This window comes from Protopterus annectens, chromosome 16.part0 (assembly GCF_019279795.1).
Source record: "Protopterus annectens isolate FY-2018-M chromosome 16.part0, PAN1.0, whole genome shotgun sequence".
NCBI classification, from domain to species: domain Eukaryota; kingdom Metazoa; phylum Chordata; order Ceratodontiformes; family Protopteridae; genus Protopterus; species Protopterus annectens.
The window spans coordinates 514771346-514786885 of NC_056750.1; the positions used below are offsets into that span (position 1 = coordinate 514771346).

Consider the following 15540-nt stretch of genomic DNA (forward strand, 5'->3'; position numbering starts at 1 on the left):
CATGTCCCATAACCTGTGCAGAGCATTCTTGCAAGATGCAAACCTTTTATGGCCCGCTGTAAGAGACCCCCCCCCCACCCCGGATCTAACCTTGGTTTTAGCCTCACTGGTTCTTTCACCGTTTGAACCAGCAGCATCTTGACCCCTGAAATTTCTATCTTGGAAAACTCTTTTCTTGTTGCCATCACCTCAGCTAGATGGGTTTCTGAATTACATGCTTTATCTGTTCGCCTGCCGTATCTCATCTTTCATAAAGATAGTCTTTCTCAGAACCAATTCCTCCTTCTTGCCAGTGGTGTGTTCAGACTACAATTTAAATCAATCCATTGAGCTTCCTGTATTCTTCTCCAATTATGGCAACAAGGCAGAGTTATAGACTCCACCAAATGGATGTTCATAGACAATTACGTTTTTATTTACACAGGACCAAAGACTTTAGAAAATCACATCAATTGTTTGTATCATTTGCTGAAAATAAACAAGGTTCTCCAGATTCAAAAGTGACCTCATCAAAGTGGCTGTCAGACACAATTCGTTATACTTATGATTTGCGTAAAAAGAAGCTTCCAGTGAAAGCAACAGGACACTCAATCAGGTCCTTAGCTACCTCTGTTGCCTTCCACGCCAAATTGCCTTTAGATTCAATCTGTGCAGCAGCAACATTAGGAAATCTTTATACCTTTATTACTCATTACAAAGTGGATGTGGTCTCCTGGAACAGGGCATCCTTTGGTTCCACGGCCCTGAAAAGTTTGTTCGTGAGCCACCCAAGAACCAGGTTTTGGGGACGCGGTCCCATCCAGCAAGAACGAAGGTGAGATGGGACACCATAACAAAGAAGTTATTTACCTACCATAACATTCCATGTTTGTTGTCCTTCATCTCACCTTCCTTCTTGCGTCCCCCCTTCCTGGAGGATCAAGAGGAATTCCTTCACTGGTTACACTGGCAGAGTTTCCTGTTGACATACCAGGTTAGTTAACCATGCCTTGTTTTTCTTCTTTCCCTTCCTAATCTTGAAAGTGTAAGAGCTTAGTAAAATTTGCATTTACAGTGATTGTCTAGTGTGGGCTATCACAAACGAGATCTGGGTAGCTACCGCTAGGCATGTTGGGATAGGGGTTAGCCTCAAGCCAGTATAAGCTCTCGAGCTATAGTAAATCGGCCAAGTTGGAGCCGAGGATCGACTCCGAACCCAACCAGCAAGAAGGAAGTCGAGATGAAGGACTACAAACATAGAACGTTATGGTAGGTACATAACTTCTTTTTTTATATGAAACAGGAAAAGTTTGTCAACTAGCTTAAAGAATTAGTAGGTTGGAAGTTAAATATGTTAATTTCTGAGGCATTGCTATCTGCTTCCACATGAGGTAGGTTAAAAAAATGAAATTAGATTTGCAGTTAGCTTTTATACACATTAATCAAAAGCAATTAGGATATCTGTGGGGGGTAGTCTGTAGAAGACTGGGAGAAAGTACCATTGGAGGTACAGAATGTGCAAGAGGATAGAAGACCGCGAAAATCTGACAAGCCATCAAACGTCTTTCTCTGTCTTTCTCAAGTCCTTTTTGATGCAGGAGTATTAATTGTGGAACTCATTGTGACATGTGCTGCCAAAGAAGCTATGAAGAGTTCATAGTCTTGGTTTAATAATTTGGGAAAGTTATTTGTATAACTCCCCTGGCTATCAGAAAACATTATTGCTGCACCTCTGGCAGCATAGAATGTGAAATCTGATTATAATGGGTGTGTAGAGTTGGCCAGATCAGCAAATCTAACAGAATCCACTGGAGATTGCAGAAACCTGTAGGAAGCATTATTAGACATTGTATTGAGGCAAAGACAAATTTGGGGCAGTATGAAGTTGAAATAGATAATTATTTGAACAGGCTAGTGGTGGTGCACAGAAGTGTGAAATGGCTTGCTAGTGTTTGTATCCTGATGGTGGTTTGGATACTGTATAAGGAAAGGTATGTTACTTGGTTGCTGAAGTTGTTTAACAAGCTAATTCAGGAAAGAGAGCTTTGCCCCTTGTGAAAATGGGCAATAATTGTGGTTTTGCTTAAGGTGAAGACAGGGCTGTGCCAGCATTCTGTTGGTTGATTTAAACACTACCACAATTCTAGGCTGTTTTACTACTTGCTGAACTTCATTAACAACCGTGTAGGTTCCTTTTCTTCCACTGTTTAGTACTTGAAGTCATCCTTGTTTGAGATGAACTCTCTGCCATTCAAGCAGTCATTACTATCCTGTTGAAACTGCTTATTATTTTGTGCTGATTTTGAGTGTCACTGTGATTATCTTATCCTGGATGCCCAGTTGTTTGGAATCAAAAATTGGTACTGAAATTGTATTTTACAAGCACATGTAAATATTGTAAACTGTATTCTAAAACATTTAAAATGTCTTAATTGTTTTGTTAGATTAGTATACCCATATATGCTAAACTTGTCAAGTGAACACACTTCCAGTCTTTAATAAACCTTTCAGGTTAATTCCCTTTCAGCAGTTTAATGATTTCACAACCCCCTAGACCCTCTTTCTGCTAATACACTTTGCTAGAAGTCTTTTTAATCTGAGCACATACTTTTTTGCAAAGTTGACCCGCGGTGGTGGTGCTGCGGTAGTGTTGTCGCCTCACAGTAAGACGCTGTCCGGTTCGATTCCCAGCTAGAGCGTCTTCTGCGTGGAGACATGTGTGAATGGGCGTACCTTCGTTGAATGTTGTGCATCAGGGCTGGTAACTCGGCACGTAAAAATCAACTACCAATCATTAGCGGACCGGAGTTCTGCTGTGGCGACCCCTAACCGGGAAAAGCCGAAAGACTCAACAACATACTTTTGTAAAGTTAGAAAAAATGTAGCAAAACATGTTTACACATTTCATGATTGTTGAATGAATTATTAGGGGCTGCAGGCATTCCACAGAGCACATTGTTCATCACTGCTCCACTATCTAAAGTAGCCAAAACAGTTATTTATTTATTTTTTAACCTGTGAATATAGATTCAAACCAGTGTTTCCATTTGCAAAAAAATGGACCTATTGGCATTTCATTCACATAAAGTCCCAAAGGCATAATAAAAAAAAAAAAAATCATTCTTACTATAGATGTACTTCTTGGTGTTACTGTATGAAATAAATGCAATAAATCAATTATTCCCTTGTTATATATGCAAAAATCAGTCCACTAAAAAGTGATCAAAATGGTGAGTAGTAGTAAAACTCCACCAAATTATACCTTAAGCAGCAGTTTCATACCCGAACTTCAGTCTGGGAAAAAATTGAAACAAACTACTTTTATAAGTTCTTAAAATTATATATGACTAACTTAACATATGATTGGATAGAAATCCTAAACTTAAATTAATGATGCAGATCTCCTCTTTAAGAGTTCTTTAAGTCTCCATTTAATCTTGGTTCTAAACAGGCAGTCCTCTTAAATTGCCATACATATTCCTTCCAATCTAGCAATTTTTCTGCTGCATTTTAACTTTAACATTGCAAATGTAAAACTTATGAGTGTAGGATTTTTATCCAACCATGAGATTTTTAAGAATGCGTAAAAAAGTCTGCTTCAGTTTTTTCCATAATCTAAAGAATTTTTACGAAAGTGCTGTGTTACTGTATGTTTATTAAAATGTAGTTTTATCAATTTTGGCATGTTTTGTTTTTGTGAATTTATTGTTCATTCAGTTATGAATTGGCTATTGTAAGACTTGTTTTCACAAATACTAGAGGTACCTTTTGTTTTACTAACACATTTATTCGTTTGACATAGTAAGCAAATTGTTTACCTAGTGAAAGTCCACATTAAATTGGAGAGCATGTCGTCTCCACTCATAACAGCATTCAAAGTCAGGACTGACCTTTGACCACTGGAACTAAGGAGGACAGCAGTTATCACTCTGCCACTGTTCTTGTCCCCAGTGACATGGGGTTATATGCTTAGTTGTTTTGTGTTGGTGCTGCCATTATCAGTGCGACATGCAATGTTTTGATTTTTCTCCACTTGCTGCTCTCTCCATGATTTCTGGAAGCATAAATGATCTTTTGTTTGACCCATGCAGAAGTGTGGAACTGTGTTAGCTAGGTAGATTGTATGTACTACTGCAGTGTTTGACTATATCCTTTGATTACTCTGTTAGTGAAGAAGTTATGGGAGATTTCGAAAATCGTACAGTTTATGAAATGTTTTTGTGTTCTTTAATTTAGAAATCTGCATCAGCAATGGATAATGAATTGGGGACTGGACCAGGTCTGTTGCTTTTATCTCCCAGGGCCACAAAGGTGGAGGGCTGTATCCGGGTAATGAAAGAAGTCCACAGATCGAAGGGACAGGTATTAACTTTGATATTTAAATATATGCTGATTCAGCTGTTTTTCCCTAATCCAAGTAGGTTAAGTTATCACAAATTTAGTTACATTTGAATTAATTGAATGTAGACCATCCCTGGAACTTCAGTAATATTAAGCTTAGATTTTTTTTTTAATTTTAGCATTTACTAACCAGCAAGTGATTCAGTCATTTTGAACCATTTCAACTGTGACATAGAGTAATAAATGTGTAGCTGGCAAAGTTTATTTTTTAAGATGTTGGGTGCGTTTTTTTGAGCAGATAATGCAGCTACAAAAAGTATGTACTTTCAGACTATTTGATTCTGTTATCCACTGTCCATTTTCATATTCTATCAGAAAATGACATCATAGTCTTCCAAGATGACTGCACCCTGATCACCAGGTTTATTAAAGCTGTCTTAGTGTGAAAACAGAAACATTGTGAAATATCAAGTAAACGTTAATAATTTGGGTAAAATTCAGTTGCTTTCTTGTCACTGCACAACGTGGATGTTTGCAAAGAAGAAATTTGGAGAAGTAAGAGAAAATTGTGTAGAAAAAGAAGAAAAAGCTCTGGTGGGGAAAAGTCTTGCAGATGTTCATCAAAAACAGTTCAGGTTTCCACACTGATACAGGAGAATGATCTCTAGTAATTTAGTGAAAAAAAATACATGCAATGCATGTGGAGTATTTAAAACAAGTGAATTATTGGAGGAATATGTCAAGTCAAATGGCAACAGTCTGGAAAGAATAAAATGCTTAAGTAGTTATTCAGGTGAGCTGATAAAACGGCATAAATCAAAGGCTGAAATGGTGGAATGATTGACTGAATAAGGCTTCTCAGAAGAACTATTTCAAAAAATAGAGTTACAAGACATAGCATGCATTGAGAACCTGAGATTTTTTTTTACTGTACCAGAGAAACTGGACGGACTAGATTGCATTAATTTTATGAAAGCACAAAAAATAAGCTGGACTGGTAATACAGAGGATTTGTCACCTGAGAGTGTGTATGCACCAAACATAGCCATGAGAAAGCAGCCAAGACATCTATTAGTATAGATGTGGTTTTGCCAGCAGATGGGACTACTCCTGACAAAACTGTGGCAGAAGGTAAAAATATTAAATGGGGGATATGACTTTGTATGAAAAATGATGATTCCCTTCTACCTCATGTCCAGTGAATAAAGTTGATCCGTACAATCAGGGGGTGTTGAAAGGCATGGGAGAGATTTTAAGTTGCTATATCAACCCCCCCCCCCCCGGAGGATCAGGCATTTTTGGATGCATCACAGGCTGAAGAGGAAATTAAAAAGTCTACCCATTAAAGAGTCAGCAAACTCAAGGGGACTTTACTTATTCTTTTGACAGTGCCAAAGGTGCCTTATATTGTGTCTGTGCCATATAATCGAACATTTAACTGTGTGAACCTCCATTCATTGAACTGAAAATGGCGAACGTGCACTTCAACGAATTTCTAAAACAGGGAATGGCATAAGTTGGCTAACATTGTGACCATCAGACAAATTGCAGTATGTCAACCCCCCCCCCCCCCCACACACACAGCTATATATACCAACTCCTAGATTGCACTACATTGGGGGAAGGGTAAATGTGCTGATGTTGGCCAACTAATGCAATTCCCTGTTTTAGAAATTTGCTTAAGTATTTTCACTGAAGTGCACATTTGCTGTTTTCATCTCGTTGAATGGAGGTTTGCAGAGTTTGAACGTACACCCCTTATAGTGAATTTGCTAGTGAAACCTTTTGCATTGTTCAAAAATAAATAAAGATTGCATGTTAGAAAAAAAAAAATCCTTGAAGTGGACTAGGAAAAATTAGGTGTGCCTTGTATTTTAACCAAAGTGTTGCGTGGTCAAGATGATTCAGAGTAATGTGAATTTTGGAAATGAATGGAAGAACTAAAGTATTATTTCCATAAGATGCAGTTTGGCCATGAGAATGGGCTTCTTCAAGAACTGGCTAAAAGGATGTGAAGTTTCTTGACTTTGCTAAATTTAATGGGAGGACTCTAAAGCATAATTCCCACTGTGTCATTAATGATTAGAATAACACTGAAGGAAATGAAGATGCAACTGTACTAAGATTTTTTTTAATTAGAAATACGTATAATGTCTTAAAGTAAACTGTATGTATGTTATAAAGTAGTTCTGTATAGGATGCAGTCATATTTAAAATATGAGGCAGGGCTAGCCACCTGACGGTATAACCCTTGGCTCTAGATTGTCACTGTTGAAGTGACATCCCAACCCCATTGTAAAAATAAGAAAAGGGGTTGTGGGTGGATGGATGGGACAGGAGGATCTCCTCCAGAACTGCTGTTTATGTTGGTAATATTTAATTAATAAAGAACTTTTTCCTGGACTGTAATGTATCCAGGTTTTATAGTGTAACAAGGTTAAGATTGGATACAAGTAATGCAGTGCTGTGATCTTGGGACAGTCATTACTAAATACAGTCCTGGGTACTGACTAGAGTATCAATGGTACTACATTGGGATGAAACAGCTAGGCTGTGAAATAACCTCTGGGTCGATAGCCTAGTAACCATCTGTGATCCTTCAAAGTAAACAATTTAGAAAATGAAAAACTTGGAAAATTATAGTTTTCTGGTATTTAAAAAATAAAGAGCTGTCTTTTGCATCATTAAAGCTATTAGCTGCTGTTTTTTCTCTATCAACAGCAGCCAGAAGCTGGAGAATATGGGTCTACAGTTGCTGAGAGTTCATCAGGAAATGACTAATGTGTTCCGAGGCATTTCTGTAAGAAAGACATTGATATTTAAAGGGGCAAATGGCAAGCAATTTAGTGAAGATAAAGTAGTTTAATACTGAAAGAAGTAAATGCCATAGGTAGCTGCATCCCTGTTAGTTTTAGTACTCTTTTATTAAATATATCTGTGCACAATTTAGTTTAAAGGTAGCCAGTACATTTTTTCTTAAGGTTAAATATCTGTTAACTGAAAGGATGCAAGTTAGTTTTCACATCTGGGAGGAACTATAGATAGGATTAGGACATATGGTGTCAGTGCAAGAGGTGCTTGGGTGCCAGCATGCAATTCTGGCATGATTAAGCCTAACTGAAGAATAGATAAAGCTTGTCGATGTAGTTGTCTATATAGAGCAACTGCTCCTGTATGGAGGTACAACTTGTCTTTTTGGAAGTTGTATATAGTTTTGTGGGTTAGCTGTGAGTTAAAATGGGTTGGGTTGGGGTTTCAAAATGTGTTTTGTGTTTTTATTGAAGCAAAAATTCTGAGTAAATGTGACTTGCATTCAAACAGTGTTTGAGAAACAGAGACTGCATACAAGATTACCTTGCCAGCCACTAATGCATGCATGTAAGCTGCAAGTTGGAAAGGTTTATCCTAAAGAACTGTCGTTGAAAATGTGAGAGTAATAGCTTCTTTCTGGAAGGACTGCTGTATCAATTATATCATAGAATATTAATGGACTTGCAGGTATATTGAAAGAATGAAGAGTAAATACGTATATCAAGAAGTATAGAGTGTAACACATTTGGATAGCTGTGTGCTTGTGAATTTGATTAAAATAAAAACGGGAGGGTGCCTAAGAGTGGAAATTCAGAGCAACATTTGGGATAAAGCCAGAGAGAGGATAATACTGATTATGAGAGGGGTTCCATTAGTGATTAGAGGAGAAGAGGAATTAGTGTTACATTTGTGGTGACTGGGGATTATTGGCAGGGAAGAAGGGGCTACACTGGCATTATAGTTTACCTAAAACTAGTGATCTGATGTCCTTTTCTTTCATTCTTCAACAGTTTGGTTTGGATCCGATCTAACTTGGCTGCTTCTTCCAGATTATAAAACACTTGAACTCTTGAGTTCCTCCCTTTACCCATAATGCCTCAGCCTCATGAGTGGTACTCATTGTGACATGTGCTGCCAAAGTAGCCATAGACTTGATTTAATAATTTGAGAAAGTTATTTGTATAACTCGCCTGGCTGTCGGAAGACATTATTGCTGCACTTGTGGTAGCATAGAATGTGAAATCGGATTATAATGGGTGTGTTGAGTTGGCCAGATCAGCAAATATAACCAAATCCACTGGAGATTACAGAAACCTGCAGGAAGCATTACTAGACTTTGTATGAGGTAAAGACAAATTTGGGGCAGTATGAAGTTGAAATAGATGATTATTTGATCAGGCTACAGTTAAAAACAATTCTGTAGAGTAGGAGGTCACGCTAAGGAAGTTTAATTACCAGGAAAAAAATAGTGACAGTGCACAGAAGTGTGAAATGGTTTGGTAGTGTTTGTATCCTGATGATGGTTTGGTTACATACCTTGGATCTCGTTTGCTGCCATAGCATTCAGATGTAGATTGAACTTTCAAGCTTTAGGTGCATCTATCTTGTTAGTCAGTAAGTTGAACTTTTAACAGATTTTTGCAAATTTCTCTGTATTCTCTGTAGTAGTACCTTCTCCTCTCTTTAGCTCTATGTAATACATTGTTCTAGTTTTAGATTCTTAATACCATGTTGGTAGTCCTGTTTTAGTGCTTTGTAGTACTCCTTAAATTACTATTGCTGGTAATGTTCTCCCTTTTCTTAAAAAACAAACAAAAAAAAACAAACTTCTACTTGTAATTCCAGTTTCAACATGTCTGATGAGCCTTCCGGCTTGACAAAATGTGTGGCATGCGGGCATAAATTCCCCAATTCATATGCCCACACTGAATGTGTATATTGTGTAGGCCTTAAGCACCTAGATGTGGAGTCCAATGTTTTGAAAGGGATTCAACTCCTGTACTCTGTTGATGAAGAGCAAGCTCATTCTTAGGGGTTTACTTCCCTCTAAACATTCTACTATGGCTACTGGGGCTCAAACCCCTCCCCCCCAAAGACAAGAAAATGTGACTCTGTGGCTAAAGTGTCAATCCTCCTTATTCAACTTCATTTCCATCTTTGGAGCCTCTGACTATACTTGCTTGAAAATCTGATCTGAAGTTACAATCTGAAAGATCCCCCTGGATACATTTTCTAATTTTGGTCTTGGAGACGATCACTTCCAGGTTTCTTCACCCTTGAACAAACTCCAAGATGTCACTTGAGGCCTTCAACTGTTTCCTGTCTTCAGTCTTCCAGGAATCTATCTGAAGCAGTCGTGGATAGGATGATTAGGAAGTTTCCCTGGATGCAAATTGAAATGGGAATCTTTTTTTTTTTGGCTCCAACCCCATTGGGTCCGGAGACCCTCCATAAAGCCACATCTTCAATCCATGATTCTGTTTTGGAACTGTCTGATCTGAAAGCCTTGGAGTCTTAGTCCTTCAATCCAAAGATATTGGCATAGAACTCCGATAGTTTCTCTGAGTTGTCAGGCCCCAAGTAACTCAGAGATGGATGACTGTTAGAGCCAAAGTGTTGGCTCTGGGGTGTTGCATTAGATTCTGAAGTTGTCAGAGCAGTCTCTTCCCCTCGACTTGCCAGTGTTGGCTGTGCTCCAACTTCCTGTTTGGGTGGTTTTCCTGCAAATCAGCAGGAACAGACGATCCACAAGCCTGCTTGTCTGATCCCTCAGCTTCTCCTAGACACTCTGCTTTCGAGGTAGTGGAGAAGGGAGGGTATTCTCTATACCTGGAGCTCAGACAAGTTAGAGTGTCCCCAAGAGTCTGTCACTTAAGACACCGATTTTGATGAAAGGGAAGGGACCTAGCGATCACCACCTGATATCTGCTTTGGATGCATCCTAGAACACCTCAAACAAAAGGGGTGGTTGGTCCCTTGATAACCTTTCCCAATGGGAATCCGTGTTTCTGAAGGCCTTTGGGTCTGACTTGTCTATCTTCTCAGTGACTCTACCCGCCTATGAGCTCATAGATTCTGTCAACAGGCATTGAAGAAACCAGATACAGCTGAGCTTATTCCCAAGAGAACAGACAGGATCTTGGCACCACCTAAATATAGACCAGTTTGGAGTAAAGGAGTACTCATTGATGCCATGGTCATAGTGGTGGCATATAGAAAGGAACTGTCAGAGCAAAGTTCCTCTGTCCACTCCCCCCAACAAGAAGTCTAGGGTGCTGGACAGATTTGGGAAACGTGTACTCTTCAGTGACCTTCACTCTTAGATCACTAAATTATTTAACAAGTTTCACAGGGATTTGATAGAGGAGCTTGTTAAGTCGGTCTCTGGGACCATATCCAGTGAGGATGGGAGTACCCTTTTCTCACAGTTGGCTACCCTTCAGTCTATTTCTAATTTGTCCATGAGGCTTATCTCTCATGTTACTGAAGGTACCTTATGGGTGTCTGGGTTAAGTGTTTCCATTAGGAGACATGCCTGGATGCACTTGTGTGATTTTGCAGAAACCTTCAGATCTTTAATCAATGTACCCTTTGATAGAACCTTATGGTTTGTCCCCAAAGTGAAGGCACACACACTAATTGCAAACAGGAAGCGAAAACCCGGTCTTCTGTTGGCGTAGGTTTTTTGACTTCTCAAGAGTCCTTTTCTGGGAACCAGTGAGGTGTAGAAAAATGTGGTTCAGGAAATCCCAGCGTCCCTTTTAAGATCCATGTGGAGAGTGTTCCCCCAAGAGCAGAGGGGAAACTTCAAATGGAAGACGCTATCCCTGCAGCAGAGGTGGTGTGCATAATCAAAGTTCTCGAGACTCCTCCTGAGATAGATCATATCAGCGCTCCTGAAAGGAGTCTGGAGACACTTTGGGATACTCTGTCTAGAGAGCCGGGGTAGAAATCACAAAGGATTTATGGGTGTGGAGGATCATATCCAGAGGTTGTACCATAACATTTTTCCATTCCTCTTCAGTTGTTTCATAGAAAATTCCCCAATGTTCCACCGAGTCAGAAGTGAGCACCAGCACTAGAAATAAACAAATTGGTTGAAAGTCATCCCAGATATTCCCCCAGACCAGAGAGGGTCCAGAACTTATTCAAGATTCTTTTTAGTGCTAAAAAGGACAGGGGACTGGAGACTAATTTTGCATCTCAGTTGGCTCAGTGTACAAAGTTCTGGATGTTCACGGTTTTGTCCATTCTGTTTCTGCATAAGGATGATTAGATGTCCTCAATAGATCTTCAGGATGCGTACTATCATATCAAAATGAACAGGTGATCCAGAAGATGTCTGATCTTCTGCATGGGAGCCAGTCCTTACCAAATCAGCGTACTGCCCTTTGGTCTCACCGCAGTCCCCAGGGTATTTACCAAGTGCATCGCAATAGTAGCAGCTCACCTGAGACTGCTGAGATTTCCAGTGTTTCTGTACCTGGACAACTGGCTCCTGACCGCTCCAACCAGGCATCAGCTAATTCAAGCACAAGTCTACTTACTCCAGCTGTGGTCTCCTCTGGAGATGCCTGTCAATTGCAACAAATCTCAGCTGAATCCAACTCAAACTTTGGAATTCATTGGTGCTCATTTCAATAAAGCTAGTCAAATAACATCTTTCTCTTTGTCCTGGATTCAAACTATTCCATTCCAGGTCATAAAGATAATTAAAAAATCTTCCCTACCAATGCATCTGATACTGCAAACCCTGGAATTCATGTCAGCAGCAATCACTCTTGTAGAGATAGCGAGATTCCTTATGAGGATCCTCAAGTGGACACTTACAACTCAGTGGACTATTCTCCAACACCCATTATCCAGTCTAGTCAAGGTATCTCAAACTTGCAAGAAATACATTTTCTGGTGGTTTCACTCCAGTCCAAAAACAAGAAGGCCGTCACTTTGTTCTCCTTCAACCCAAGGCCACAGTGACCACGGGCACCTCATATCAGGTGGGCGAGAGCACTTCTTGGCAAAGAAAGTCCAAGGCACATGGTTCCCCAAAGAGTCTAACACCCATACCAATATCCTGGAAATGAGAACAGTCCTTCTAGCATGGCAGGAATTGCAAGACACTGTCCCGAATGGGACTATTGCAAATCAGGTGAAAAAAATGTCAGTAGGGTGGTACATCATCAAGTAGGAGGGAACCAGATCCTACCTTCTTTGTCAAATCTCCTCCAATCGCTTTCTAATAATGCACAAAGAAAGAAATCCAGAGAACCTGAAAGAAAATCAACCACAAAAGGTGAGGGAAAAACTCTGACTGAGAAGAATTCTGCAGATGTTCAGCAAAAGCAGTGCAAGCTCCAGCTTTGGTGCAAGATTTGACTTCCATTGAAAACAACAAGTCAAATGTACTCATAGCTAATTCAAATAAAACACTGCTGGAGTATATCAACTCAAATAAAACGCTGGATAAAATGGAAGAAGCTTTAAACAGATATTCAGATGAGGTGATAAAACTGCAAAAATTGGAGGTCAGAAAGAAGAAATTGCCACCTGAATACAAGGAGATATGTTTAAAAAATAGAATTAGAGGACAGAACACTCAGGGAAAACCTAAGATTGTCTGCTGTACCAGAGAAGCTGGAAGGAACAGACTGTATTCATGTTATGAAAGCACAAATAAGCAATTGGTCTGGTATTCCACAGCAGGATTTGTTGATTGAAAGGAACATAGTGTGTGTCCTCCAAATCTGGCCATGAGAAAGCAAACTGGACCTTTTTAATATTAAAGATGCAATCTTACCAGCAGAAAGCATTGATTCTGACAAAACTGTGGCAGAAGGACAAAGTACTAAAAGTGGGAGACAGAGTGCTTGTGGAAAATGATTACTCATTTTACACTGGGCAGAAGAGTATTAAATGTATTCCACTAATCAGGGAATGTCAAAAAGCAGACGTGAGATTCAAACTGCTGTATCCTGCTATCATGACAATATTCTTTCCTGGAGGGACAATTTTATTTTCCTTTTTTTGATGTAGAACATGCTTCATGTTGTCCAACAAAAAAAAACTGAGCTGTGAAACAGAAGGAGATTGTTCTGGTAATAAAGACCACAGGGAGGCTGTGCTGATTAAATCTTTTTCAGGTTTTCAACAGAAAATGCTTGAGAGAGAGAGCGAGAGAGAAGCACAAGATTTGACTAGAAGAAATGAGTACGTTAGAAAGGAAGTAGAGACTGTATTTGGGAGATGGAGATTAAACAGGAATGAAATCAGCAGCTCTGAAATTGAGGATTGTGGGATTATAAAACATTTAATTGTATTTGTAACCAAGAAAATCTATAAATACAGGACTCTCTTGACTTATGCTTTAGAGTCCGCTACAAGTTAAGCAATGCCCTACTTCATTTCATTAATATTTGGAGGAATACATAGGAAAGGGGAAGAGGAAGGAAATAGTTAATTGTAAGTAAACTATACTTTTGTTCTTTGTAATAATTGTATAGTGCATGCTTTCTACATGCTATAAAGTAAAGTCTTCTCAGTTATTTTCAGTTGTAATGGGGATACTAAAGATATCAGGTACCCTTGTTTTTTTTTCCTTTTCTCTTTCTCCTTGTTCAGTTTTAAGAAATGTAAGGATGGTCTGTTCAGAAGAGTATGATGCAAGAAAAAATGTGCTTTTTTCATTTGTGCATAGGGGAATGACTGAATTAAGGCTCCTGTCTTTATCTAGTAACAAGTTTTAAGAGAAAGCAAATAAAGAACATTGAATATAATAAAGGTGTCCTCTTACACAGTTGCTTCGACATGTATTTATTTGTATCTGTTTCTCATGTCTCCATGGAAACAATCTGATAGAGCAGTAGAAACAGAATACTTTTTTAATTGCTTTCTTTCAGTGGCTAGGAGATAGTGTTTTCTGAAAGCATTCTAGTGTTTTTTTCATTCTGGGAGAGCAAAAAAGATAAGACAAAATCAGACAGTACATAGTAAAACCAAGGCTGTACTATGCGTCTTAACTTGGATAACTTTCTTTTTAGGTTAACCCAAGTTTGTGAGTATGGCTGTCAGTTTGTAACAGTTGTTCCTATTAGGAAGGTAAAACATCACTATTTGAAGATGCATGTAGTTTAGTTCATTATTTTTAAGGTAATAGTTTTTTGGGTTGTATTGAGGTGGTTTGTTTTTTGCTTGAGGGCTTTCAATAAAACAAAACATTTTGTAAGATGTGACATAAGCTCAAACGGCTGTATAAAAAGATCAACCTGCCAAACATGAGTGTGTGCATGTAACACAATAGGTGGAACTAGATACTTAAAGCTGTTGCAAATAAAGGGTGGAAGTAGTAACTTTTTAACATACCTTTGTTAATGGTGTCAGATATACAGTTCACTACTTTCTTTTTTGTATATTTTAATAACTGTAGAGTGCAAATAGCTATACTATAGGAGACATTTGGAAAGAACTGAACATGTAAATTTGATAAAGGTTTTCAGTACAGTTCAGTAGAATAACTGGGACAAAGGAATTACAGGAGTGATTCTATTAATTGCAAGAGGAGCTCCAATAGTGATGGAGGATAAAAAAAATAGATATGTAGTACTAAGGGACTATTTTTTTAATATTCCACTTAAATGATGGATCTTAAAAAAAAGTCTGGGAGGCATATTCAGTTTCAGCAGGGAATATTACTTAAAGGTGGGGGCTGGAATTTGAATTGCAGCAGAAAATTGCTTTTGGGGGGACCCAGAAGGGAAAATATAACAAAGGAGGGTAGATTTTTTTAAGAAATTTTTGAAAATATTTGGTATGGAAGATGTGGATTCATTAATGTGAATTTGGAGTGAATGTATGTTGTTCCCCAAGATAAAAAAAGGGGATAGGCTAGACAAAACTTGCATTTCATAGTAATGTGCATTTAATTTAAAGTTTTGATACACATCCAGTAACTGTTTTAGATCACACATTAGTAATAACTAAAATAAAAATGGAGGGTAATGAAATAAAAAATGAGACACTGGCACTTCCCCACCTATCTATTGAAAAGAGTGGAATTTAAGGAATGGATAGTGAAACTTATTCGGGAATTATTAGAGAAGACAGAATTTTAATCTGAAAATATATATGGAGTGGATAGTGAAACTTATTCGGGAATTATTAGAGAAGACAGAATTTTAATCTGAAAATATATATGGAGTGGGATAAAATTTAAGTGGAGTTTAAAAATAGGGTGGGAATAAGAGAGAGAGAGAGAGATGGTTAAGTAACGAGAATTATTTAAAGGGACTGACAAATATTAAAATATTACAAAATAGGGGAATCTCACAGAACAAGAGGAGCAGCAATTGCAGAGTGCTAAGCAGAAAATAAAGGAGTACCTCGATATTATGCATGAATTTAGAAAGATTGGTG

The 15540-nt window shown here is 38.5% G+C and overlaps 1 protein-coding gene across 1 annotated transcript in view; it reads left to right on the forward strand.

Moving 5' to 3' along the window:
* GLE1 (GLE1 RNA export mediator) overlaps window positions 1–15540 on the forward strand; it is a 1828321-nt gene that overhangs the window by 313962 nt on the left and 1498819 nt on the right. Inside the window, exon 3 of the mRNA XM_044058440.1 lies at window positions 4216–4341. Coding sequence (XP_043914375.1) covers window positions 4216–4341 — 126 coding nt within the window. The remainder of the gene's footprint in view (window positions 1–4215; window positions 4342–15540) is intronic.